Source organism: Gobio gobio, assembly GCF_949357685.1.
Source record: "Gobio gobio genome assembly, chromosome: 7".
In the NCBI taxonomy this organism is placed as follows: domain Eukaryota; kingdom Metazoa; phylum Chordata; class Actinopteri; order Cypriniformes; family Gobionidae; genus Gobio; species Gobio gobio.
In genome coordinates, this window is record NC_137103.1 from 42,077,574 (window position 1) to 42,103,452 (window position 25,879).

General features: G+C 37.2%; 1 protein-coding gene across 3 annotated transcripts; it reads right to left on the reverse strand.

The window, feature by feature from the left end:
* Nucleotides 1–806: 806 nt before the first annotated feature.
* Nucleotides 807–24,478, reverse strand: ralba (v-ral simian leukemia viral oncogene homolog Ba (ras related)). 3 transcript variants are annotated; one of them, XM_079822149.1, is made up of 5 exons: nucleotides 24,342–24,478; nucleotides 5,324–5,493; nucleotides 4,945–5,153; nucleotides 4,637–4,814; nucleotides 807–1,911 (listed from the first exon to the last, which is right to left on the reverse strand). In XM_079822149.1, exons 2-5 carry the CDS (start codon nucleotides 5,435–5,437, stop codon nucleotides 1,789–1,791), a joined length of 624 nt encoding a protein of 207 aa, XP_079678275.1. In that variant the 5' UTR covers nucleotides 5,438–5,493; nucleotides 24,342–24,478; the 3' UTR covers nucleotides 807–1,788. The 3 variants fall into 3 exon arrangements, with proteins under 3 accessions (XP_079678275.1, XP_079678277.1, XP_079678276.1); XM_079822151.1 differs by having other exon boundaries at nucleotides 24,327–24,445; XM_079822150.1 differs by lacking the exon at nucleotides 24,342–24,478 and adding an exon at nucleotides 8,517–8,726.
* Nucleotides 24,479–25,879: the final 1,401 nt, after the last annotated feature.

The following is a 25,879-nucleotide window of genomic DNA, read 5'->3' on the forward strand; positions in this document are numbered from 1 at the left end:
GTCGGTTATTCAAAACAAAATGTTGTAACTTGATGATGCTGAGCTTTTATTATGTCGCAGACGACCACTTCCGCTTTTTCTGGTCTTGACTCATGCATACGCAGCATTGTTTTCTGCCAATGAATGTATCCAAACAGTTGCTCACCTGTCTAATAAAACACATAATATATTAAAGCGTCTTTGGTGTTCGGAAATCAAGGGTAACGTGGGTATGATGTCATTGATAGGTGATGTTGATAGGTGTCCTGGTTAAAGTTGCTTATTTATCTGGATTTAAACATTCTTGGAAACATTTGGTATAATGTAAGTACACAAGTCAGCAAAATATATAACATTGTTCTAGTGGTTTTTGGGTGTTTTAAAGGGATAGTTCACCCAAAAATTTAAATTCTGACATCATTTACTCACCCTCAAGTTGTTCCAAATCTGTATGAGTTTCTTTGTTCTGCTGAACACAAAATAAGATATTTAGAAGAATGTTTGTAACCAAGCAGATAGAGCAACCATTGACTACCATAGTAGGGGAAAAATACTATGGTAGTCAGTGGTTGCTCTATCTGCTTTGTTACAAACATTTGTCTAAATATCTTATTTTGTGTTCAGCAAAACAAAGAAACTAATACAGGTTTGGAACAACTTGAGGTTGAGTAAATGATTTTTGGGTGAACTATCCCTTTAATCCAAAAATCGTACATATTGTGCCTTAATCTAATGCAGGATATAAGGTACGTATTGATGACCTTTCCTGTTTGCTGGATGGATTACCACCAAATTCTTTGAATCTTAGAAGTGAAGAACAAGTCATACAAAGGAGGAAATGTTTATTTGGCAACATACTTGACATTTTTCTTCTAAAAGCAGTGGAAAACTACAATACAAATTGCAGTCTAGGTTAGGTGATATTTGTATAAAAGAGCCGTTTTAAATGACTGGTGAAACCGCAGCTCCAAGATCAGAGTGCTAAACAAACACTAAATAAAACGTGTCTTATGTTCAGTCTGGAAAAGCTGCAAAGTCACGATGCTTGTTGGCACATTTTCACGCAGAATACATTCTTCTCATAAGACAGTGGTGGCAATGTAACAAGTTCTACAAAAATATTTCAATAAAACACAAGCATAAAGGCAGATCAGTTCACAGGTTAGTAACTTGTAGTAACTTGCAGTTAGGCATGAGGACTTCCTGAAATAAATACTTTTAAACCACCAGGTGGCGCTATTAATCCACGCTTCGGCATTCTGTCCTCAGTACCACGTGTGCTTTTCAATGGCGTTATTCATAGCCAGTTTTCAAAGTTGAAGATCACAGTACTATGACATCTTCATCTACAAAAACATTTCTTGCTATCTATACCATGATGGTGTCAACAGGTGTTGAAATAAAAATGGTTAGATTTAAAAAATAAAAACCTAACACTAAAATACTCAAAAGGTGTGCACTAATAAAATAAAGAGATAACTTTGCCTACTAAAAACTGTGGAGGGAAAGACAATATATAGTTAGTGTTGGACGCATGTTGGCCAACCACATTTGACAAAGTCCTAAAGTGCCACAGCCTTCTTTAACCAGTAGCCAGATAGTGGTCATCATCCATTAAAATGTATGCAATACCATTCAATCTAGTTATTTGAAATGAAGTAAGCAAATGAAACATTGTGATAAAGGCTTACCTTGGCCTGTACAAAACCTTACACATCAAGTTTTTTATTTTAATAAAGAAAAAGCGCTCTTAGGGAGTTTCCCCACAGAGTTGCAAGTAGATTTGGTGAGGAAAAGTCCAAGTGTAGTTCAAAGTAAACAGCATCGCTCTTTGAAGCTCTTCTTATTCTTCTTATTTTTTCCCTTCCCGTTTTTGTCCTTATTTTCTGACATCTTTTTAGCACGGACTTCCCTCATTAGATCAAAAAATACCTTTGGAAAAACAAAGGGTTCGTTATTGGTCAGTATGACAAGGTTATATGAAAACGAAAATTATCATTGCTAAAAAAAATCTATTTAAAAAAATTAAGATTAAAGAGAAAAAGATTATTGTTCAAATTGTTATTAACAAATGAATACTACCAGTGAAAAAATTTGTTAACAAATGCAAGTTTGCATAGTGAGGTATAAATAATCATAGTGAGGTATAAAAATTAAACAAAGACCAACAACCAAGTAGAATTAAAGAGAAAAAGACAATGTACTTTTTGCTCTAGCCGTGTGAATTGGTCGCACTGGAATACATGTTGATGGAATACTTCCATCACTGACTGCATTATGCATAAAATAATCCAAAATTGGATCTGATTCATTTAGTAAATGACAGCCATCATCATATTTCTGCATTCAAGGCATCTATCATTCCAGAATACAGACTGGATTTTATTAAAGCAAGTTTTTCAAGTAATGGCATTAAGAGCCGGGGGGAGAAAAAAACGTTTGAATGGGATGAAGACGTCCAAATTATTAATATTTTGTTTGAATATCAAATTTTTTTCATTTAGTACTGCCCTTCAGAAGCAACAGAAAATACTTACATGTTTCCCGGAAGACAAATTAAGTACAATTTACCTTGATCTTCAAATTCTAAAAGTTTTCTTTTGGAGCATCAGTGAATTTTTGAACCTTTTTTTTTTCTTTCTTTTTATTAAGTGTGAAAAGAAGGATCTCAAAATCATAAATCACTGCTGGAAAGGGTTCAAATATGCAAAAGATGCTGAAAAACTGAAGATTTTTCGAGACCCGAAGGATTTTCTAAAAAACGTTGGGCAGTTTAACTGCTCAGGACAAACAAGGGACTCAAGAACAACCATCACAAAACATAAAAACAGTCATGGATCATCCAGGTAATGACACAGTATTTTTTTGAAAGGGGTCATTTTTATAAATTCAGCTTTTTTTTTTGTCTTGTGGACTATATGTAAACATCTTTTATGTAAAATATCTTATTCAGGACAGTACTAAATAAAAAAAATGTACATGTATTTTGTATACCGTATTTTCCAGACTATAAGTCACACTTTTTTTCATCGTTTGACTGGTCCTGTGACTTATAGTCAGGTGCGACTTATATATCAAAATTAATTCATACTGACTGACAAGAATAAACACTTAGCTACATCTACAGCCGAGAGAGGGCGCTCAATGCTGCTCCTGTAGCCTACCATGAAAAAATTAACTGAAAACTGAAAAAAAAATGTTAACTGAAATATTAAAGGTTCATCCAAAAATGAAAATTCTGTTATTAATTACTTACCCTCATGTCGTTCGACACCCGTAAGACCTCCGTTCATCTTCGGAACACAAATGAAGATATTTTATCTGAAATCCGATGGCTCGGAAAGGCCTCCATTGGCACAATGCACTTCACACTCTCAAGACCTATAAAAGGTACTAAAGACGTCATTACAATCCATCTCACTACAGTACAGGTTCTACAATAACTTTATAAAGCGGCGAGAATAGTTTTTGTGCGCAAAAAAAACCTAAATAACGACTTATATAGTGATGACCGATTTCAAAATAATGCATCATGAAGCTTCGAAGCGTTATGAATCAGTGAGTCGATTCAGCGGTTTGGATCGCCAAAGTCACGTATTTCAGCAGTTTGACACGCGATCCGAATCATGATTCGACTCGCTGATTCATAACGCTTCGAAGCTTCATGATGCATTATTTTGAAATCGGTCATCACTATATAAGTCGTTATTTAGGGGTTTTTTTGCGCACAAAAACTATTCTCACTGCTTTATAAAGTTATTGTAGAACCTGCACTGTAGTGAGATGGATTGTAATGACGTCTTTAGTACCTTTTATAGGTCTTGAGAGTGTAAAGTGCATTGTGCCAATGGAGGCCTTTCCGAGCCATCGGATTTCAGATAAAATATCTTCATTTGTGTTCCGAAGATGAACGGAGGTCTTACGGGTGTCGAACGACATGAGGGTAAGTAATTAATGACAGAATTTTAATTTTTGGGTGAACTAACCCTTTAACTTAAAGTCAACTGAGAAAGAACACAAACAAAATGCCCCCCAAAAAGAAAATCCTATTCTGCAAATTACAAACTGCAGGTAGTAAAATATGCAGCCGAAAACGGTAATCGAGCAGCAGAAAGAAAGTTTGGAGTGAGTGAGAAACTTGTGAGGGACTGGCGAAAAGCAGAGGTTACTTTAACTGTAATGAAGAAAACAAAGAAAGCTAATCGCGGACTGAAAACAAGATGGCCAGAGCTGGAGGAACGAGTCCACAGATGGGTGCTTGAACAACGCTCTGCCGGGAGAGGTTCAGCTGCGCGAGACAAACGCTGCCAGTGTGAATCCACAGCGGGCGGGCGCGCAGGGCTCCCGCTCTCCGCACTGCTTCTGCCCTGTCAACGCTTGCGCGTGCAGTGTAAAGCTGGCGTTATAGTCCAGTATAATGCGACTTATACTCCAGCGCGACTTATATATGCTTTTTTCCTCTTCATGACGCATTTTTTGACTGATGCGATTTATACTCCAAAGCAACTTATTGTCCGGAAAATACAGTAATCCCTCTTATTTTGATAAAATCATTAACATTTTTGCAGATTCTGCAAGGGGTATGTAAACCTCTGAGTTATACTGTACATGTAACTGAAATTAAGCATCAAAATTCAGAAGAAGTCACAAAAGTTACCTTGTCCACATTGGCTCGTGTCTTGGCAGAAGTCTCTACATACTGCACACCCCACTCTTCTGCTTTTCCTCTGGCCTCGTCCACTGAAACCTTCCTCCGATCCTCAAGGTCCGACTTATTTCCAACCAAAAGCAGTGGAATCTTATCCTCCTCAGCTTTAACCCGCAGGATCTGCTCCCTGCAAACACGCACTGATACATTTAATGTTGATCCAATTTTCCGACTATACTAGCCCACAATGGGAGATCCAATTTTCTGATTACACAAGCTTACAATTCAAGTAGCTAGAATGGTGCAATACCACTGACCTGAATTCTGCTGTGGCTGTGAAAGACTCGTGCTCTGTTATGGAGAACACCAACAGGAAACCCTCTCCGCTACGGAAATAGTTGTCTCGGATGGCCGCGTAGTCTTCCTGCCCAGCTGTGTCCAAAATGTCAATCTGCACCTCTTCTCCGTCCAACACCACTTTCTTCCTGTAGCTGTCGGCCTTTGTGGGCTCATAATCTTCAACGAACTAAAGTAGAAAAAAATACCAACATCACTGGTAAAGTAAATAAACCATCTTGAAGTATCTTGAAGACTAGCAAGTAGCAACACACTTTTTTTTATTTTTCACACTTATGGAGTAAGTAGAGTCTCCTGCATCTTTGTACAACATATGGTCTGTTGACTAACTTGACTTACCTCATCATACATAAACTGAAGTGTGAGGGCGGACTTTCCTACGCCTCCACTGCCCACCATAATGACCTTGTGCAGGGCGAGGGAGCTCTGACCCTTACTCTTATTGGCTGCCATATCGAATCGCCTCCCTCAGGTACACCACAAGACGCCTACAGACAAGCTGGCACCACCTGTGGAGAGACAAAACTATTATGAAGAAGCTGAACCATCAACACAAGCATAGTTCATTTTAACTTTCATTTGGATCACGGTACATAAATCATACAATACAAATATACACCGATCAGGCATAACATTATGAGGTGAAGTGAATAACACTGATTATCTCTTCATCATGGCACCTGTTATTGGGTGGGATATATTAGGCAGCAAGCAAACATTTTGTCCTCAAAGTTGATGTGTTAAAAGCAGGAAAAATGGGCAAGCATAAGGATATGAGCCAGTTTGACACCTTCAGGGGTCTAGTGGAGTCCATGCCTCGACGGGTCAGGGCTGTTATGGCAGCAAAAGGGAGACCAACACAATATTAGCTCATAATGTTATGCCTTATCGTGTATTTTATTACACTGGTTCCAAAGCATTTTAAAATTAACAGTATATATTTTAATAAAACTTTCAGACTAATGGTAATCCATAAGGCATGTTTCCTAATAAATCCACCCTAAAGAGTCATAAATAGATGCAAATTCTAAAGAAAGTTACTAGTATTACTAAAAAGCCTGTTGGATTAAAAAAGGGTTTATTGCCCCAGCACCAGTAAGAATAAACTAATTATTATTTTGGAGGCTTCCTCTTGCCACTCATATATCACATTTACAATAAAAGCACTATATATTTTTACCATGTAGGCTATATGAGCAATACCACAATAACCTAAAAGGGAAGATAAAACATTTCCCACGCATTAATTAAAATGTTTACATAAGTACATTGGAGAACTAAGTACATCCTCCTGGATCAAAATTCCAATCAACCGATCAGATTTGAGGGACGAGTTTACAGTTTATGTGAAGTTTAAGCTTACAACCAGGGTTGTGTTCTTCTACATCAGTGTTATTCACCTACAATTTCCCTCTGATTTTAGGGATAAGTTATGGTTAGAGTTAGGTTTAGGGTTATGTTTATGTTTTCGGACAGGAATGTTGTTCCAGGATCAACAAAATATTTTGATCCAGGAACATGTCTTAAACCTGGTACAGACTGCACACTTTTAGCCATCCTATAAGATCATTACAAAATCACAGTGTGTGTGTGTGACAAGGATTTAACAAACTTGGGTATGACATGCATGTAGACTGTACGATGATGACACCGATTGGCTCCTAGGCTACAATGCAAGTTATTATAGAAGAATAAAACATCATATGCGAGAAAACTTTTTTTTTTTTCTCTCGCTGTTGGTCGGGACTGTCTTACAGTCCTGTAGTAGGAGCTTGCATTTACTTGTCAAAAACATATCGACCATTATCACATGGTATTGCCACAATACTTTTGCAAGGGTATCTATTTTTTATTTTCATCTTTCTTCTTCAGGACATCTGTAGCAATGGCCCTCACTTGCTAAAGCAACACCAGGGAAAACACCCATTTATGAAAGTTAAATATTGTGAGAGGAAAGTCCTAGATTTATTTTTATGAGCAGCACGGGTACTTTTCCTATCCACAACATCTACAGATGAGATGAGCACAATAAACCACTCATGATGAATTACTTGGAAAAGTACACACCATAAAGTGTAAAAATCACGTCAACAGAGTGATGCTTGCTTTTGAACATAGCACTTAAAGGGATAGTTCACCCAAAAATGAAAAATCTGTCATCATTAACTCACCCTCAAGTTGTTCCAAACCTGTATTAGTTTCTTTGTTCTGCTGAACACAAAAGAAGATATTTTGAAGAATGTTTGTAACAGCAGATAGAGCAACCATTGACTACCATAGTATTTTTTTTCCTTACTATGGTAGTCAGTGGTTGCTCTATCTGCTTTGTTACAAATATTCTTCAAAATATCTTCTTTTGTGTTCAGCAGAACAAAGAAACTAATACAGGTTTGGAACAACTTGAGGGTGAGTAAATGATGACAGAATTTCATTTTTGGGTGAACTATCCCTTTAAATCTCATTTTAGAACGACACAAAATGTGTACCAATTACTGAAGCTTGGTAATTATTTGTTGTGTTTACATGTTTAAAATAATACCATTTCATATGGTACATAATGTGTACAAATTAGTGATATTAATTGAGATGTGTAATTCGTGTATTATATGGTGCAGTTTCTTTGGAGACCCACTGATTAATGAGGATGATATCTAATTAGGCTTAATTAGGTCTGAAATCCAAACAGCTGGGCTATTTCTGCATCGTGTTATGATTCATAAGACCATCCATAGGAGAATAATAAGACGACCACAGGAGAATGTTTCATACTAGTCTTTTTGAGCAGAGGAAAGGGGAACATGACCCACTGCTTCCAGCTATTGTTCCTGGTGGTCCCAAAAAAAAAAAAATGCTTCAATAGGAAACTAGGGCACCGTGCAGGAAGACACAGGAATCTGCTAACGAAGGCTTATTTAAAGCTGTCCATTTAAGATGCGTGTTGTCCCATTTACAGTCATGTTGGTGCAAGAAAAAAAAAATGGCACATTCAACATAATGTATTGTACACATCCGTTCAAAAGTTTAGAATCTGTAATATTTTTTAAATGTTTTTGAAAGAATTCACTCAAAATGCTCATCATCATTTATTTGACCAATAATATCCAATTATATAATATATATATATAGCAAATATTTGCTGCTAAAGTAACATTTATGTTACTGAAAACAAAATAAGTTGTAACAATTAAAATGTCTTTACTGTAACTTGATATACATTTTATGTGTTTTGAATGAAAATGTAATGAAAGATTATTTTTTTAATCTTACTGACCTCAAACATACATATATATTCAATAATGTAACAAAAACAATGGTCAGTGGCTTGATTGTAGATAGCAGCACTTTCTATTAGGAACACTTAGGAAAATAGCCCACAAGTGTTAAAAGATTGTACTGGTAAAAATCCAATTGACAACGCAGTGCAACACAGTGGAATACATGCACAATGTCATCAGAGTTTCAGAAAATGTCAGTCAAACAGGGTTAAACAGGGGCTGGGCATACTAAAATGATGGCAGATATAATGACCTACATATGGATGCTTCTTAAGCTTCTGAAACATTAATGATGGCCCTCCTCCTCCCCCGGCTGGAGGAATTCATTAGGATTCCCTGAGTACTGTCCAAATTCTGGTACACTCGTTCATCACCAAACCCCTGTGTGAGTAGGGCCTGTGGAGCTGCCGTGCCACTAAAAGCGATGAGCATTCTTCAGCTGTGTCGCCCAGTGAGCCTCTCTAGGGCTGAGGGAGAAGAGCAGAGATCAACGATGATTCTATTCCCACGCAGCACAGATTCTCTCATTTTCAGCTGTTTAAATGGATGCCATTTTAGAAGAGGGTCACTGATTTCATGCACAGGAGAGGGTAATGCCCTCTGCTTGAGTGGAGTGGCAAGCTGACCTATTCAGCCTCACCCTCTCTGATTGCAGGTCTGCTGGGGACAATCACGGCACACGTCAGGAGCTCAGGCAGCGATAAGAGCAGGTGACGGTGACTGGGTCAGGGCCAGCATTAGTTCATATGGCACACTTCATTCAGTGATAAAGCATTCGGCAGACAATTGTAACAAAGGACAGAATACAAGCTAAATTATCATCATCATTTTAACTATTTAAAAAAAAAAACTGCTATGATGAGTAACAAAAATTAAAAAGTAGTGTGTAATCTAGTGCAATAGTAGTTCACACTTGACTGAGTACGGTATTGGGATACAGAAGAAAAAAAAATTTCCCTCTTTTGTGCAGTTCCTTTTTTTATTGTACAGTCTTTTCTAACAGGAAGTGATTGTTCCACTTAATTGTGATGCCATTTTAATTATGGTTCCTGAAAATTAGTTATTACCAGCCCAGTCATGGGTTCAATTCCCAGTTAACACACTTACTGAAAAACAGCTTTTTTTCATGAAAGTACTCGCCAAATACATAAATGTATCTTGGTTTGATGTTGCAAACCAAGACAATATTAAACCCCTTTTAAAGGTCCCATGGCATGAAATTTTAATTTTATGAGGTTTTTCAACATTAATATGAGTTCCCCTAGCCTGAATATTGTCCCCACGTGGATAGAAATGTTGATCGGTGTAAACCCGAGTTCTGGCTGTCTTTCTCTGCCTTTGAGAAAATGACAGGCCAGACGAGCCAATCCTGAAGTCTCCTGGTTTGACGTCCAAGCAGGAACGGTTTCCTCCCTTTCCTCCACCCAGAGAATCTGGCACGCCCATGCAAACGCTCGAGAGATCATGTGTTGTCAACGAGTGAATGCTGGCAGTTTCTCAGTGTTTGGATGTACAAATGAAAACAGAAGTCTTGCTGAGACATGCTGAGAACTGATGTGAAGTGAACTCAGGTCCATCGTCTCTCTGGCAGCAGCTCGAGCCTGCTCGTGCCTCGTTAAACCACGCCCCCTCCGCTCATTTAAAATGCAAAGATGTCAGCCAATCACAACAGTGGGCGTTTTTACTGAAGTCTCACAGCAGACACGCCTCTTGAAGCAGGGCATTCAGCCACAGGGCAAACAGCAGTATAGAAAAAATGCCTTTTATTTCTAAATTATGACATTTTATGATGTAAAAGTCATACTAACAATATAAGTACACCTCAGGAAACATTATAAAATAATAGAAAAATGCCATGCCATGGGACCTTTAATTGACTTTACTTAGTGTTTTAATGACTTGCAAAAACTAAGGCTGACCCTGAGGTTTATATTAATATACTAGGGCTGTCAAAATTTGTCCAAATTAAAGGGATAGTTCACCCAAAAATGAAAATTCTGTCATTAATTACTCCCTCATAATTCCCTCATGTCGTTCGAAACCCATTAGAGCTTCGTTCATCTTCGAAACTCAAATGAAGATATTTTCATTCTAAATCATTCTAACATGCTGATTTGATGCTCAAGAAACATTTCTTATTATTATCAAGTTGTGCGGCTTAATATTTTTGTAGGAAATGTGATACATTTCCTTTCAGCATCCTTTGATGAACAATGTTCATAAGTACAGCATTTATTTAAAATATATACTTTTGTAACATGTAAAAGTTTTTACTTTCACAAAAAAAAAATTGAACGGTAGTGCACAAAAAATAAAACATTTTATATAAAAATTCTCTTTTCATTTTAATATTGTTATTTTTTCAACCGCCACAATAAGATTTTATTCTCGTGAAATGATCATGCTGAAAGCTGACAAACTCTGCTCATAAACTTGTGAGTCTTGTGGTATTAAAGGCAAGCTATCTATTGCAGAGTAAACATTTCAACAGCTTTACCGTTAAGCTTAAAGTTTTTACAAAATAATAATAAAAAAAACATCCTCTGACAAGCTGTGCGAGAGGAAATATCTGACCTACAGGAAACCAGATGACTTTCTTCACCAAGCTAGGCTTGTATGGAACTTCCTGCCCAGATTGATGGGAAAAACAGTGGGGAAAACTGGGCCAAGACCCGATAGGGCTCCAAACATCCCCCTCTCTCCCCTTCCACATCGTACTCTCACTTCCCTGCATACTTTCCCTGTACGCTCTTATACCCTCAAGACCAGTTCCAGCTGGGAACAGACAGCAGAGATAAGCTCTCATCTGCAACAGAGACCGCAAAAGGAATGTACAGCAGGGGAGAACAAATACAGTACAAATAAATAACATGAGCCATACAGGCAGGTTAATAATCTGATTCAACGGTCAGCAATGCCCCGGTGAAGAATGGGTAAACAAACAATGTCTTTTTTATATACTAGACACATATCTGAGAGGCCGAAAGCGCTCTCTATCAGATCTTTCAGGTGTGAGTAGAGGCATGTATCAAAATAAAACAAAGCACTAAAAGTAATGATAAAATTCACTAATAGTGCAATATGAACAGCCAGAGAGGTTGGGAAAGAAATGGAAAAATATAAAAGATTAGCAACAGAGTAATAAAAAACCAGTCCCATTGACATAAGGGATTATTGATTTGAGCCAGTCCTCTCAGATGTATTCATGGGACTTTCTTGCCAAACTGCATCATATGCCTATTTTCTAAAGTTCATGAAATGCACATGCCCTTAGAAGAGTTAAGGGTGCAGCAGAGGGTAGTAGATCACCTCAAGGAAGAAGTGATTCTTTTTCTGGTCCTAAAATATGATTAAAACAAATCAAATTTGATCAAGCAAAATCAATAGAAATGTATTGAAGCCTTTCAAATAAACACACCTACATACTTGTTACACATACTAGAATACAAAAAAAGACAGTAATAACTATTTAGTACAAATCTGAAAAGGACTAACAAAATAGCATTATGTTCATTTAAAGTTTCATTTATGTTAATGTCCTGCTGCATATAACAATATAGGCTCATGGAAAGTACCTCTACCTACATTACTAAACTCCAAAAACATAGCCTACTATACAAGTAGGCGGTTTCCAGTTGAAATGAACACTAAAGAAAAAAAAAGGTAACACTTTACAATAAGGTTGATTAGTTAACATGAACCAATAATGAACTGCAATTTTAAAGTGTTTATTTATCTTTGTTAATGTTCATTTCAACATTTACTAATACATTATTCAAATCGTGTAACCATTAGTTAATGCACTGTGAACTAACATGAGCAAACCATGAACAGCTGGATTTTTATTAACTAACGTTAACAAAGATTACCAAATACAGTAACAAATGTACTTCTCATGGTTAGTTCATGTTAGTTAATACATTAACTAATGAAACCTTATTGTAAAGTGTTACCAAAAAATATATATATATTACAGGGACAGGTTATTAATAAAGACTTTTTTGTGCATAATACTATGTTGAAAGGTGATTCTGAAATCCACTGCTGCTTCAATATAATTGTATATATCCTAATTAAATTTATAACCAAAGCCTTAATCAATATTTATCTTTCTATTATATTATAATGATTTTTAATGATTCTTTCCAGTTATGATTTTGATCAACCAATCGGACCAATGATTGTTTCTTCCTTAATATTTTCTAAAGTTTGTGCTTGGTCTTTGAGTGGTGACTGAGGGTCTGTCCTAGGGATGTGTGATGTGTCACTAAAACACTTGATTTCAGTCAATAGTGTTTGGATTTTGGAGGTATCACACACCTCTAACTCGACAGGAGTGCAGTAACAGTGCTTGCTCACTTAGCCCGGCTTCCAGAGATGAAATATGGATTTGTCTTTCATTCTATTATTTTTTTTTTTTTTTCATTTTATATTTCCTTTCACTGAAACCCTAAATAATTGTATGAATATGGCCTGTCTGTACCTGTCACTGAGGGAAAGCGCATGTTATCAGTATGTTTTGGGAAACTTTTTCTTGTCAGTACTAGAGCTCACCAACAACCTTGGAGAGACTGTGTATGTGCGCTGTATTCCGTGTTACAGACCAGTTTTGGATGTGGATTACAGGCATCCTAAGAGATGGGTGGACTTGTTGTTTTGGGCAAGCTGGCGCCTGCTCCAGAATCTGGAAGGTCACTCCATGCCTAATTCCGGGGTGAAAGCGTCAACAAGTGATATATGGACACGTGAACCTGATTAACTGTCAATGTGTGGAAATTTACCATGACTGTTCATTTTCTCTGAGCCAATCAGAATCATCCACCTTGCAGTAATGACGTGGCTAGACCTTGAAAACAGTATAACAGTTGGGAAACTGTATGTACGATAGGCTGGGGGAGCGTGGCCTACGAACTCCTTGTGAGACTTGAAACTGCAAACTATTCTTCAGTAAATTTATCTTTAATTAATTGCACTCCTGACTCTTGGTCTTCATTTTTCACTACTGGTCCTGGGTTCTAAACTGTTACCGCAACAATGTTATGACATATGATGAAGTGCATGTTTTATTAAACATACACATTTTCTCCAAATGGGTTTTCTAGTGTAGTAAACTTGCTTGGTAATATTATTAGTGACGTGTGAAGGCCAAGTATGGTAACCCATATTACACGGAATTTGTCCTCTGCATTTAACCTATCCAAGTAAGTGCACACATTAGGAGTAGTGAGTAGTGAACACACACACTGCAACACACCTTGGACACACACACCCGGAAAAGTGGGCAGCCATTTGGCACCCAGGGAGCAATTGGGGTTAGGTGCCTTGCTCAAGGGTACCTCAGTCATATCCTGCCTATTCAGAATCGAATCCGGAACCTTCAGGTTACCAGTCTGACTCTCTAACATTACACGACAGCAGTGTATCTGGTACAGAATTGCACTTGTGATGCAGAGCACACAGGTGTCCTGTGTTTGGATTAGATTTAGGGATGCACCGGAATTTCAGCTACCGAAAAAAAAAATCGATTTTCTGGGCCAAAATGGTTTTGGAGGGCCGAAATCAATGACCAAAACACTGTTGCTTTTAATATTAAAGTTAATATACTTTCAAATTCTGACGATTTTATTATGAAATTCAAACAATAAAATGACGTTTAGGTGCTTTTTAATATGGCAATTTAATATTTAATATTCATAATATTCAATATTTAATATTAACATGGGTGAAGAGCAGAAGGTATGTTGAAAGATTCCGAAATGAATCCTGTCTCATGTTATCTCTCAATCAGTGTTTCAACCGGGGAAATACGTCAATAAAACAGCTTGTAGGCTATAAAATGTCACGTAATGTTACATTTACCTCAAGAAAGCTATTCAAATGCTCATAAACTTAATTAAAATTAGTTAGCAAGAAAAATTAACTCTAGAGAAGAGCATTTTGCTAAATATATGCACTGTATTACATATTCATGATATTTTTACTTAAAAGTGATGTCTTCATTATTTAATGGATGTTTGAACCAACAAACTGGAGTAGAAACAATTCTGTTATTAAAAAGTTGATATAAAAATGGTGCAATTGAAATGTTTGTACAACAGTTTTAGCGATTTAAGTGTTGATTATAAAATACATTTGAATAATAAATTGATTATTAGTTTATTATTTATTTTCAGTGCATCCTGTATTTTCCACTTCTGTCCAGAACTTTCATTTCATTGCATCCCCTATTTGGGTTTAGTTTATTTTTATAGACCATTAACCTTTTCGCTCCACTTACCGGAACTTTTCATTTCCAAATTGCGGTGATGCATACAAAAACCAACAAAATACTTTATAGCACTGACAGAATCACATTCATCAGTTTGGGATAAAACTGAATGCGCTTTTAGCGTCACTCACTGGACAGTTCGCTTTGAAAGTGTTGTGAAACATGCAAGAAGCAATGTGTAATATTGCTGTAAAATGTGTAATATCCTTTTTTCAATGAGCCTAAGGTTGGTATTTGGACAAATGGACGGTGTATAATTTAAAGATCCCATTGCACCACTCACTTCCCTCAAACATGCCTGCCCACTCCCCGATCTACATACACTCACCTAAAGGATTATTAGGAACACCATACTAATTCAGAATTGCCTTAATTCTACGTGGCATTGATTCAACAAGGTGCTGAAAGCATTCTTTAGAAATGTTGGCCCATATTGATAGGATAGCATCTTGCAGTTGATGGAGATTTGTGGGATGCACATCCAGGGCACGAAGCTCCCATTCCACCACATCCCAAAGATGCTCTATTGGGTTGAGATCTGGTGACTGTGGGGGCCATTTTAATACAGTGAACTCATTGTCATGTTCAAGAAACCAATTTGAAATGATTATCCTGCTGGAAGTAGCCATCAGAGGATGGGTACATGGTGGTCATAAAGGGATGGACATGGTCAGAAACAATGCTCAAGTAGGCCGTTGCATTTAAACAATTCCCAATTGGCACTAAGGGGCCTAAAGTGTGCCAAGAAAACATCCCCCACACCATTACACCACCACCACCAGCCTGCACAGTGGTAACAAGGCATGATGGATCTATGTTCTCATTCTGTTTACACCAAATTCTGACTCTACCATCTGAATGTCTCAACAGAAATCGAGACTCATCAGACCAGGCAACATTTTTCCAGTCTTCAACTGTCCAATTTTGGTGAGCTTGTGCAAATTGTAGCCTCTTTTTCCTATTTGTAGAGGAGATGAGTGGTACCCGGTGGGGTCTTCTGCTGTTGTAGCCCATCCGCCTCAAGGTTGTGCGTGTTGTGGCTTCACAAATGCTTTGCTGCATACCTCGGTTGTAACGAGTGGTTATTTCAGTCAAAGTTGCTCTTCTATTAGCTTGAATCAGTCGGCCCATTCTCCTCTGACCTCTAGCATCAACAAGGCATTTTCGCCCACAGGACTGCCGCATACTGGATGTTTTTCCCTTTTCACACCATTCTTTGTAAACCCTAGAAATGGTTGTTCGTGAAAATCCCAGTAACTGAGCAGATTGTGAAATACTCAAATCGGCCCGTCTGGCACCAACAACCATGCCACGCTCAAAATTGTATGGGCAAAATCACCTTTCTTTGTTTGGAGTTCAGGAGATTGTCTTGACCAGGACCACACCCCTAAATGCATTGAAGCAACTGCCATGTGATTGGTTGATTAGATAATTGCATTAATGAGAAATTGAACAGGTGTTCCTAATAATCCTTTAGGTGAGTGTACATTGTAAATATTAAATTGGTCAATTTATGATCAGATGTTTTTGTATCTGTATTGGAAAACAACAACACTGAATTCAAGATAAAGGTGACCTTCCTCAATGCCTTCCTAATTACAGTACTATATGTAGAAGGCTGTATTGGCAGATTACATTGACAGCTACCACTCTTGTCTTTATCTCTCTTAATCTTGTTTCAAAATCGCCCTGCATCTCCTAAATGAGCACCACAGATCAACATATTTAAAAGCCTCATCTCTTTTATCAGTAAAAGCAGATAAAGCAGACTCCCATCAATATCAAGACCTTATTTTATTGCCTTTTCTTTGATTCTAAAAACAAAATTAGCTATAGAAAAACATGCCATGTTGAAAGAGCATTATATGAACTATAGTGGCTCCAAAAGCATGTGTGGACAGTTCAAGTCCTCCAGGCATTCATTATGTTTAAAAGAATGTTTCTTTGTATGGACATAAAATCGTCTCAAATAAGATTGCTGATATGAAATGCCAGATTTGACCATTTATGAATGAACTACAAAAATGTGCTACGTGTGAATGTGCAGAAAAGCAAAGGATCAGTCGCCTGAGGAGCTTGTTTCTCCCTCACACTCAAGGTGAGCATCTCTGCTGAATACTAACCATAGCTGGGACACAGAGGCTTCATTCAGATATATAAAGGCTATGGTGATGAACTGGGAACGTACAGCCATGTTGTTATACAGCACAGGCATGGACGAGCTTTACGCGTAGCTATTGGATAATATTTTCACACTATAATATGAATAACCAAGTAAAACTTCAACAGCACTGAGCCAGTGAAAACATTCTCAAGAGCAAGTGAAATAAACCATCTCAAGTATCTCTCCATTTCACTTAGAGGGAGGGAAAACAATCTGCTTAGTTGTTAGGCAAACATGAGGAACTTTCCATTCAAATAAATTACAGGTAAAACCTTATGCAACTCAACTGGGAACAGAAATGTGAGAAAATGGTGACGACTAGTATTAAATTATTTTTATAAGTTACTGTTTATGAGAAAATGTTACAAGGCATTACTGATTGACCTCTAATTATAAGTAATACTGTATATAAAAAGGTTTAAAAGAAATCAACAGCAATATATTACAATATTCTACTGCAAAATATTCTACTGCACAAATCCCATTAAAGCTGGAGCTAACCACAGAGCAGATCAGATCCCTGTGTTTATCTCAAACCCTTTTAATCACATACTCAGAGACAGACTCCATTGGGCTCTCAAGGGGTATGCAGGGCAAGAGAAACATCCCATCTGGGAGCATTTAGCAGCACAAAGTCAAAACCAAGAGACAAATTACTGAACTAACTGCTGGCTTCACATTCCCCACTGGTATGACTAGTTCATGACCTTCTGCAATCCAGATTACACAGGAATAATGAATTATAAAGAGTCCTGTCACAAATTAAAGGTCAGATTACAGATAAAGATAAAATAATAATAATAATAATTGTTCAACCTCATGTTCAACTCATCCTCATGTTATTTCAGACTTCTGTAGAACACAAAAGAAGAAATTATATAGAATATTCCAGCCCTTATTTTCAATATAAAATTCTTCAAAATGTAATTTTGTGTTCCGCAGAAAAAAAGAAAGAAATTCAAATTTGGAACAACATGATGGTGAGTAAAAAAAATCTGTGAAATATATTTCTATAACTGAGAAGATCTGCATTACCTTAAAGGGTTGTTCACCCAAAAATGAAAATTCTGTCATTTATTACTCACCCTCATGTCATTCCAAACCCATAAGAACTTTGTTCATCTTCGCAACACAAATGAAGATATTTTTGATGAAATCCGAGAGCTCTCTGACCCCTCCATAGACAGCTATTTAACTAACACTTTCAAGGCCCAGAAAGGTAAAAACATTGTTAAAATAGTCCATGTGACTGCAGTGGTTCAACCTTCATTTAATGAAGCGACGAGAATACTTTTTGTGCGCAAAAACAAACAAACAAACAAACTGACTTTATTCAACAATTTCATTCTGGCCTGTGCCAGTCTCCTACGCTGTTTATGTTGGATCTCCCGCGCATGCGTCGTGGTGATCACGTGAACAGTATCGGCTACAGTGGAACTCGAAAGCACTGCACTATTTACAACAGAAACTGTGTAGGAGACTGACACAGGCTAGAACGAACTTGTTAAATAAAGTCGCTATTTTTGTAGTTGTTGTTTTGCACACAAAAAGTATTCTCGTCGCTTCATAAAATAAGGTTGAACCACTGGAGTCACATGGACTATTTTAACAAATTTTAACAACTACCTTTCTGGGCCTTGAAAGTGTTAATTAAACAGCTGTCTATGGAGGGGTCAGAGAGCTCTCGGATTTCAAAAATATCTTAATTTTTTGTTCCGAAGATGAACGAAGGTCTTACGGATTTGGAACGACATGAGGGTGATTCATTAATGACAGAATTTTCATTGTTGAGTAAACTATCCCTTTAACCTAGTATTCAATACCTGTTGGGAAATGTGGCAAATCAGCACCTCTTGCCTTTGAGGAAGTGCACAGAACATACTGATGATGCTGTATGAGACGGCCTGTAATAAAAAGCAGAACTTGCCCTTTATCCAACGTTTCAGAAGATCACATGGCATGGTAAAAGAGAAACAAATCTAAGGGAAACTGATGACATTCATAAACTTAGCAGGGTTTCTTCAAAAATTACCTTGATTCACCTCAGAGTGCAATTATCACAGAGGACATTTTTCAGGGGGGGGGGGGGGGGGGGGGGGCACAGCTCTAAAACATTAACAATGCTGTTTTTTTTAACAACTATATTCAACATTGATATAATAATAAGAAATGTTTCTTGTGTACCTAATCAGCAATAAAATTCAGCTTTGCCATCACAGGAATTAATTACATTTTAAAATAGAAAACAGTCATTTTAAATTGTAATAATATTTCACAATAGAACGGTTTTAAAACAAATGCAGCATTGGGGAGCATAACAAATCTTGCCAACCACAAACTTGAAAGATTGCATAATTTGAGGTATTGTGATCAATTCTTAGAGATCCCACACACCCAGCTAGACATTTTGTAACTCCTCTTCCTTCAGGCAGGCTTCCTTCAGCAAGTCTGCACGTTTTTTAAACAGCACTTATTGTAGGATTGTTCATGTTCTTACTCTTCTGGTATTTATGCATCAGTATTCCATTCTTTGTAACGCTTGGGATATTTGTAATGTTTTTTTGTTTATTTTTGTTTTTTATCTCAGTTATAATTGTGGTTGAGCTCACCAAGAAAAATTCTAGATGACCAGGTTATGCCAATAAATAAATAAATTAATTTGGCAATCCTCAGCCCTATATGCCTGCAAAGAGGATATTTAAATACAATATTATAAATAAAACCTAATCTATGCCTCATATAACAAAGAGGGGTATTCAATGAATGATTCAACTTTTTGGCCCATGTATTCACCAGTAATCTGATGAAATTCTACAGGGTCAACATCAACATGACATAGATAGCGGGAATGTTCACTCAATCGTCTACAATTAGGTTTAATCCTATTAAGTTTTAAACTTGATCCTATTCATAAACTGAGTAGAGACGCATGATTTCCCTGTTAAAGTGGGATATTTTGTTGAGGAACATTTTTTTTTTAAAGCGTCTGACCAGGTGATTACTGACAAAACAATGAATATTCCAAAAGTATGCTTAATCTACAGCCATTCTCAAAATCTAATCTAGTCTTTCTTAACCTATTTTTTTCTTAAATACCCCCACAACCTCAGCAATACGCCTCTACGCATTCAACAACACCAAGACGACAACAACAACAACACCAAAAACACAGACTTGTGTTCCTTTTTGATTAATTTAGTGAACATTTTTACAATGACCCACTTTCTTTTTTCTTTTTCAAAGCACTTTTTTTGCAGTTCAGCTCTGAGAAATACCTGATGGCAAATGTATTAATAAATGAAATTCAGATATAAAAGTAAATAGTACAAATGTACAAGTGAACATATGTGTGCAGATTTTAATGATACGACATGACTACAGGGAACAAAGACTCAAAATCTTTCTAACTCAAAACCTGCTCAAGTACAGTGCTTCACAGACACCTGGATATGATTTACCGATCGAATTAATGCAGAAAACTTGTAAATAGTTAACTAACTTAAGGAAACATCAGTTCAGACGTCACACCAAAAGACAGATTTTGTCTGCCGCAAAGTACTGAAAATAAATAGCAAAGCTACAAAAAGGTCATTGTGTGTTGAACCCAGAGGCTTGACTTGTTTCAAACTAGCCAATTCAAGTGCAAGCCACCTAAAAGATAAATAAAAAGATAAATAAAAACCTGTTGAACAAACCCCATCAACCTAAGGAGAAACTGTTATTTCAATGTGTGGCACAGCACAAGAATTTATAATAAATTTTTTTATATTGCTGTTTATTAAAGGGTACATACATAACACAGTTTCTGCCAGTCTCTGCCAGTCTCATGTTAATCTTGAGTACCTATAGAGTAGTATTGCATCCTTCATATCTCCAAAGAGTCTTTAGTTTTATCATATTTATAAAAGACAGATACGCTGTACCTATTCTTTCCGAAAACCGGTAAACTCGTGAAGGCATGCTGTGGGTGGAGCTAAAGAGTCACGAGAACACACACACAATACATCATGGCATTATCCCTGGATAACTTCCGATTCAATATACGTTCGTGCTGTTTACATTATATGCACTTACGCGCCGATTGCCAACAAAACAGACTTTGATGAAGTTTCACTCACCGCCTGCGGTTTCGACTCATGGGAACAAACAAACACACTTGCAGAACAACCAAAAACACACTTCTTTAGGTGATATTGTAGATTTCGTGGTCTAATAACAAAATGACAGCACTGCCGACGGCTTCCGAAACCCAAACCAAGTTTGTTGAAGGCCGCGCTCTTATTCTCGCTTTGGTTGATGTGCGCACACCCTCATCCGGGAGAAGTGCCCATACTAGGGGTGCTCCGATTGATCGGCAACCGATCTCTATCTGCCGATAATCTCTTTGGGATGATTGATCGGCAGTCAATAAAAAGGCCGATCTCATGAACCGATCTCATGCTGACGACACATAAAACCCTGTGCCTGCCGTGAGAGCTAGGGCATGATATGCAGCGACACCGTCTCATTCTCTTTCCGGCGCGGGTAAAATAATTATAATGCTGAAGGTGAGGTAAAATTCATATTTCTATATTAAATAACTTACTCAGTCATTTGAAAACTTTCTGTGAGACGTAAGTTCACAAACAGCGCGAGTGAATCACAGAGTGCGCGCGCTCTCTCTTTCCCTCAAAATGCTCAAATGGCTTCACATCAGCGCATCGCATCTGCACTAAAGTCGAGATGCACAGTTGACACAGGATTTGCCACTTGCACAATCGAGGCAGTGTCGCATCGTCACTAAAGTTTATCATTTGCATTTATTTTTAAGTCTTGCCAGTGTTCAAACCGCTCAGCACTCGCGCGCTCTCCAGACCGTGAGCGCTCGCACACACACACACAGGCCATCTCACAAAAAGCTTGCAAGTACAAATTGCGCTGAAATGGTCAGATACACACAAATGTATGTACTAAATTACCGTCTTGACGAGTGTGCACGTAAACCCCGCTGTGACTCGCGAGTGAACGTTTGTGCAACTGCATGTAACTGTAACCGTGTTCGCTCTTAAAGTTAGCCTGGATGCCAGCCGAACTTAGCCCCGCCCACAACATTTTATCTCGGGCAGTTCGGTCTGGACTTGATCCGTAGTGAAGTAATTATGCCTGAACAGAAACTGTTCGGACCAATGAAATTGTCAGGAAGGGGCTTTAGACGATGATGGACAGATGATAAACAGTAACGTAATCATCCACCTTGGGTTGAATTTGTTCTAATCCTAAACGGAGAACTTGTTCGTATATGCATTCACCTTTACTATTTCTCTCAGAAATTATGATCGTGTCGGTAAGTACTCCGTGTATCCTTAAATTCTTTTTTTACAACACCGGCAAAGATCGTTTACACTCATCTTTTTCTTCTAACGTTACTTATTCCAGCGTGCGTGCAGACAGGGTTGCCAAGTTTTTACAACAAAACCCGCCCAATTGCTAACGTTACTCAAAACTAGCCAAAAACAAGCCCAATAGCTTTCCAGGGGGGGTTCTCCGGGAAAAAAGGCATTTTATTTGGGGTAAAATATGTGTTATTTTGGCAGGGCTGCCTGCTAAAATTCGCATTCCTGGGTCTGTATATCACATAATTGGGGTCGCTTCAACCCGCGAACTTGGCAACACAGTGCAGTTGAGTTCTGTTGACATTTGACAACTAACGTTATGCGTTGCTCTGATTGGTTGTAGTTGTAGGTCTATCCAATTGAGGTCTTTCCTGATTCGGTTGAAACACGCCCCATAATCACAGCCCAACGGAGCAGTATCAGACTCAAATTCTGACTAGAATTGAGTATGACGACGTCAGGCTATCTTAAAGTGACAGCTGTCGAATAAATTGCTGCTGTCTCTGAGTTTCTCTTTGTCTTGTGTTGTTTGATGAACCTTTATGACACTCACTGCTCTTGAATGACTAACTTTTGCAACCTTGAGTGTAAGGATTTATCTAATTTAATTTATTCAGGGAAGACCAATATTAATTTACATTTGATTTCTTATTAAATGTCTTTAGTATTTCTTACCTCAATACTAATGTTAGACCTACCTGAAAAATTGTCTTTAAAAACAAAAATGCACTGCATGATCAAATATTTAGGTGAGATAATTATATACATTTATTATTTACATTTATTTGGGAAAGATGGCCTACAGTAGCCTTAAGTTATCTAATTTTCTAAAATAAACACTTGGTGGTTCTTCAAGATCTTGACTCTAGCCTATTTCTACAGTTTTTTTTTTCTCAATACAGTTAATTTAGAGTTAGTTTCATTTCTACAAATGGTGCAAACTCTGCAAGATTATAGATAAAAGATTCCCATTCCCTTGCCATTCTGTGATCGGCAATCGGCAGATCATGATCTTGGTGACTAGTAAAAACTGGGACCACTCAGAATTTAAAATAAAAACAAACCAAAGTAGCTGACATAACAGATTATGCATAAGATAGCATTAATGCAGGCTTGCTTTCAAGGTTAATATGTATGCTGGATACAAGGACATCTGAATCTAATAATCAAACTACTAAGGAGACAGTAATAGCCTACATCTTTACAGCCATCTATTACTAACGGTCAAAAAAGCAATATGGTTTACTAAACTAAAATGGGGTTGTAAAAGTCAAAACGATTCAAAGCTGGATTGTTTTGTGTAAACAAAGGAAACAGTTGACATGCAAAAAAGGGAGAACCGTATGTGCTAAACTTTTACCAATAGATATTATTTAGGTGAATATAAGAGACTCAGAAGACCCTGAAAGAGTAATGAGTAGAAAAATGAACACTTTTCACACAAATGGGAGTGACACATTCCATGAACACTTTGCTGTCCAAAAAATATATAATTTATTGTCCAATAAAACAATAACTACTGTTTCACGTCAAAAGTTTTCAACGGCATCCAAGAGTAAAACAGCCACAATACAAAAATAATTTAGGTTTATATTATTTTTATTTTTTTACTTATGGGAAATAAAAGTTTAGCAATAACTATAAACAAGCCTAATATTTGGTCCCAAACATCAAGTCCCTTCTGAATGACAGCTTCATTATGCATTTGATATGATAAATAAAGTTCTTAATAAAAACACACGTTAATTGTATGTGTTTAATGTATATAGGGTTTAGGTATGTTTCAGTTCTTGTAAGAGAGTCCAATAGAGAAAACGAACAGAAAATAAGATGTCATATAATATTTAATTTTGACCAGTGAGGTTAACGAGTGATATTTTGACGTTTTAGCACCTAATTTTACGCTATTTGCTGAAAAAGAAAAGCAATGTAAGGCTGTGCTCTATTCACTGAAAGTGAATCTTTGATTCATACACGTACACTGTAAGCAGAACATAAACCTTGGCGCTTAGAAAATAAACCTCCACATTGATCAAACGCGCAACATCCGCGAAAACGCCCGTCTCGCGTGATCAGTCATCAGCTGGGTCGAACTAGCGCAACAATTATAACGGTTATGTCTTATTCAAATGACATTTTTCATAATGAGTGAAATATGCACAGATGGACTTCTAATAACTGTCTGACGAACAGTAACAAAAGCTGGAGTAGTAGATCATTCTAGAATTCAAAAACGAGCAAAACATAACATGACAGGACATACATAAATGCACGTTACCTCGGTGACTTTGTCCTCCACAGACTCTTCTGTTATCTTGTGGAACGCATTAATCGCCTGTTCCGAGTCATACACCCTATAGTTCCCCTGAAGCTGTCGCTACTGCTGCCATAAACCCCACCCTCAGGACATGCAAATGAACAGGAAATGATGTCGTTAACCGTAGACCCCGCCCTCGTAGGAAGGAATGAACGGGATATGATGTCATGGACAGATCATATGGTATGCTGCTAGAGATACCAGCCATAATTTGTGATATAATGTTATGAAGCCTAAAGCTAGTCAATGTTATGACTGTAATGGAAAAATACTGTATTCATAGCTGCAAATTCTAATGTTATACACAAGTTTGCAATCTTCATGCATGATTTTACCTCAATGTTGTTGACCTATAAACTATACAAAGTAACAGGAAGTAACAAGAAAACTGTTCAACTGTATGTATGATAAGACCTTGAATGCTTCATATAGCCTAATGAATAGGGCTGGGCAAAAAAAATTGATTTTTCGATTAATCGTTTTTTAAAAAGTGGTCGATTCAAAATCGTTTCGCAAGGCCAAGAATCGATTTTTTTCCCCCCAGGGATTTCCAGTTGATCCTGCCCGGTATCGCATATATGCCTGTCATTAAGATAAAATCGAATGGCAATCGCATTTAAGGGAGGCACGCAAATAACAGAGATAGTGACGAAATATAATGCATCATCCGGGGCATGAATCAAAGCTCAGACGCCCCTGGAGGAAAAAGCCTCCATAAAAACGGACAGAGTCTGAATGACAATCGGCTAAATCGCAAGAAATGCTTGTCCTTTACTGAAAATTGCTGAAAATCATCCAATATCCTTTTTATGTTTTAGAATAAGTGTATCAAAATATCCATAAAAACAAAATTGTATTGTATTTAACATAATTGTATGCATTTGAAATATAGAGATGGGTTCTGTTTTAATGTACCCAAGTGTACCTAAAATAAAAAGAGTTTAATATACTGGTTTGTGGCTCTTAATTTCTTTTTAATTACCCACTTGTAAACTCATGTTCACTGTTCTTTTGTATAAATATAGTAGGCTATTTGAATTAAATCTATATTCATTGAGTTTAATTGAAATTGAATCGAGAATCGAAAATCAAATCGAGAATCGAATCGATTTGAGAGCTTGCGAATCGAAATCGAATCGGAACATTTGAATCGATACCCAGCCCTACTAATGAATTGTTATCCCTTCAAAGGCAGTGAATATCTGTCACAGAAACTATCCTATTATATCATAATATGTATAAAATAACAATAGCCTACATAACTACTATAACATATCACAGGTTTGTAAAGTCTGCATGAAACTGACGATAGTCTTTTCTTCTCTACTGTGACGTCCAAGTAAAACAGCTTCTTCAACAAGAAAAAATGAAGGACGGGACTTGATTTTGTCCATCTGGTGTTGATTGGACCATTGTTGTTTTCTATACTGTGTTGTACATTGTTGTGTTCTATACTATACTTTCTATACTCTATACTATACTGTCTCATGTGATTGACA